Genomic DNA, 2,435 nt, shown 5'->3' with positions numbered 1-2,435 from the left:
ATATATATATATATATATAGACACACACACACACACACATAAAAGCTTAGGAGGGAGCTTGGCCTTATCTCCAGCTAAATGTGTTCTACCTTCAATGGGATCAGGTGGAAAATTATTTTATGATTTAGGGCATGTTCGGTATTGATTTTGAGAATTGATTTTTTGATCGTTAGGAGAAAAGTGAGGGTCACCTGTAAGTGAATAAGTCAAAAAGTACTGTTAGAATAATGAAATAACAGTCAAAAAAATCAATTTTTGGGGGTGAAAAATCGCTCCCAAATGACGTCTAGAGCATACAAAAATTTGATAATAGATATATTTGGATACGTCCAAATAACATATCGGAGAATCATTTCCAAAATGAAACTCTCATAGCGTGTTTAACTTTCGAAACACCAAGGTTATACCAGGGACAAAACGTATGAAATGTCATGTTTTGTTCCTTGTTTATAGGGAACATCTCATGGTAGCCTATGTTGACTAACAAAGCTAATAATTTACCTCATGCTCCATCCCACGACCTTATACCAAAAAGAAAAAGGAAAAAAATTCGACTTTTTTATGGGGTTTTAGAATTATAACTCAGATTAGGTGAAAGTAATTATAAATTTAATTGATTAAAAGAGAAGCCATTCTATAAAGGGAAAATTTAATTGTTAGTTACACGGGATACTACAATATACAAAATTTTATGGTTTTTTGGCTTAATGCTCTCATGTTCAGCTTAGTGACAACGGGCTAAATTCTTGCAGGGAATTGGTCGAAAAGTACAGCGAAGAAGTGGTTAAACTTGGTGGAAAACTAATGAAGATTTTCTCAAGAAATCTTGGGCTAAAAGAAAATTACCTCGAAGAAGCTTTTGGAGGAAATGAAAAGATGGGTGCATGCTTAAGGGTAAATTATTACCCTAAATGCCCGGAACCCGGGCTTACATTAGGGATTTCACCACACTCTGACCCTGGTGGCATGACCCTTTTGTTCCCAGATGAAAATGTATCAGGCCTACAAGTACACCATAAAAATAACTGGGTCACTGTTAAACCACTTCCTAACGCCTTCATTATCAACATGGGAGATCAATTGCAGGTTCTCTCTCTCTCTCTCTCTCTCTCTCTCTCTCATCATATTTAACCCCTGTTTGGTAGAAATTAAAAACAGATTTTGGTTTTATATAATGAACTCCCTTGATCTTTTATTAATAAATATATTTGGTTGATTTTATACATATACGGCAGGTGGTGAGCAATGCAAATTACAGAAGTGTGGAGCACAGAGTGACAGTAAATGCAGAGAAAGAAAGGGTTTCACTTGCTTTTTTTTACAATCCAAGAGGTGACATACCCATAAAACCTGCAGAGGAGCTCATCACAGAGGATCATCCCCCACTCTATCCATGCATGACTTTTAATGAATACAGACTCTATATCAGGACAAGGGGCCCTTGTGGAAAGGCTCAAGTCGAATCCCTAAAATCCCCACAATAACTTCTTGCTGTCTTTAATTTCTAATAGTTATGTATGTTTTCAGTGGAATATATTTGGAGTATTTTGTTCCAAGTTTATAATTTGCAATGCAATCAAGAAACTATCTGGGTATTATGATAATTGTTATCGATTTTATCCCGCAAGTGTACGGATCGTAACAAGTAGTAAAGTGGACCTTTTGAGTCCGGATTATCGTTCTCATGAGGACTATACTTTAGCTCTCAATTTATTATTCCTAAATTCTATTTGACGAAAATAAATAAAAATGTGAATGATTTTGATTTTTAATCTAACTACCTATTGACACGTGATTGGATGCAACAGAAAATAAGCGAGAATTCAAATAATAAACGGGCATTAGGGCGGAACAATTTCACCTAGTGGTTACCTTTATTTCATAAATCAAGATTCATACAACCTAAAGTAGTGTTCGGTCGAATTCTTCTATGGTATTCAACTTAACCCCTCTCGAGTTCTCGTTGAGCCTATTTAATTAGTTCAATTCCATATCTCTATGCAAATTAAATTTAATTAAATGAAACATTGGTTCTAAGAATTCACACACGACCACAGCAATCAATATAGGTATCTTTACACGTTATATCGATTTATCGGATTTTAGCATGTGGTCTAAACAAATAATCTGTATCTCTACGTAATTATTGTTCACAAATCATCTAATTAGTAATCAAGTAATTAAAAGTATTAAGCACAACAATAAAATCAACACATATAAAATTAAAGCACTAGAATCTTAGTTTAACAAAATAAAGGGTTCCAATTAAGTTACATTGTTCGCCCTAATTTTAAATTTAGCTATACATAATAACGGAAGAAAAATAAGATAAATTAATGGAAGATATCACCGGGATTAATTGACGGAACATAATTAATTTGCCAATGCTTTCTGCCGTCGTACGTTGCCTTGTTATATGAGTAGTAGCCGCCAAT

General features: G+C 34.3%; 1 protein-coding gene across 1 annotated transcript; it reads left to right on the top strand.

Moving 5' to 3' along the window:
* The first annotated feature begins 181 nt into the window (after window positions 1-181).
* Window positions 182-1,669, top strand: LOC111408010 (probable 2-oxoglutarate-dependent dioxygenase At5g05600). Its single transcript, XM_023037750.1, has 2 exons — window positions 182-1,086; window positions 1,236-1,669. The coding sequence occupies exons 1-2, from the start codon at window positions 805-807 to the stop codon at window positions 1,482-1,484; spliced, it is 531 nt and encodes a 176-aa protein (XP_022893518.1). The 5' UTR covers window positions 182-804; the 3' UTR covers window positions 1,485-1,669.
* The last annotated feature ends 766 nt before the right edge of the window (window positions 1,670-2,435 follow it).

Source organism: Olea europaea, chromosome 13 (assembly GCF_002742605.1).
Source record: "Olea europaea var. sylvestris chromosome 13, O_europaea_v1, whole genome shotgun sequence".
NCBI classification, from domain to species: domain Eukaryota; kingdom Viridiplantae; phylum Streptophyta; class Magnoliopsida; order Lamiales; family Oleaceae; genus Olea; species Olea europaea.
Note: the sequence above shows the minus strand (reverse complement) of the source record. Positions and strands in the feature narration are given on the sequence as shown.

What these genes read in the sequence shown, in the direction of transcription:
- LOC111408010 (XM_023037750.1), top strand. Translation starts at nt 805, where the DNA reads ATGAAGATTTTCTCAAGAAATCTTGGGCTAAAAGAAAATTACCTCGAA. An exon ending in ACATGGGAGATCAATTGCAG is followed by an intron (nt 1,087 to 1,235) that starts GTTCTCTCTCTC and finishes CATATACGGCAG; the next exon opens with GTGGTGAGCAATGCAAATTA.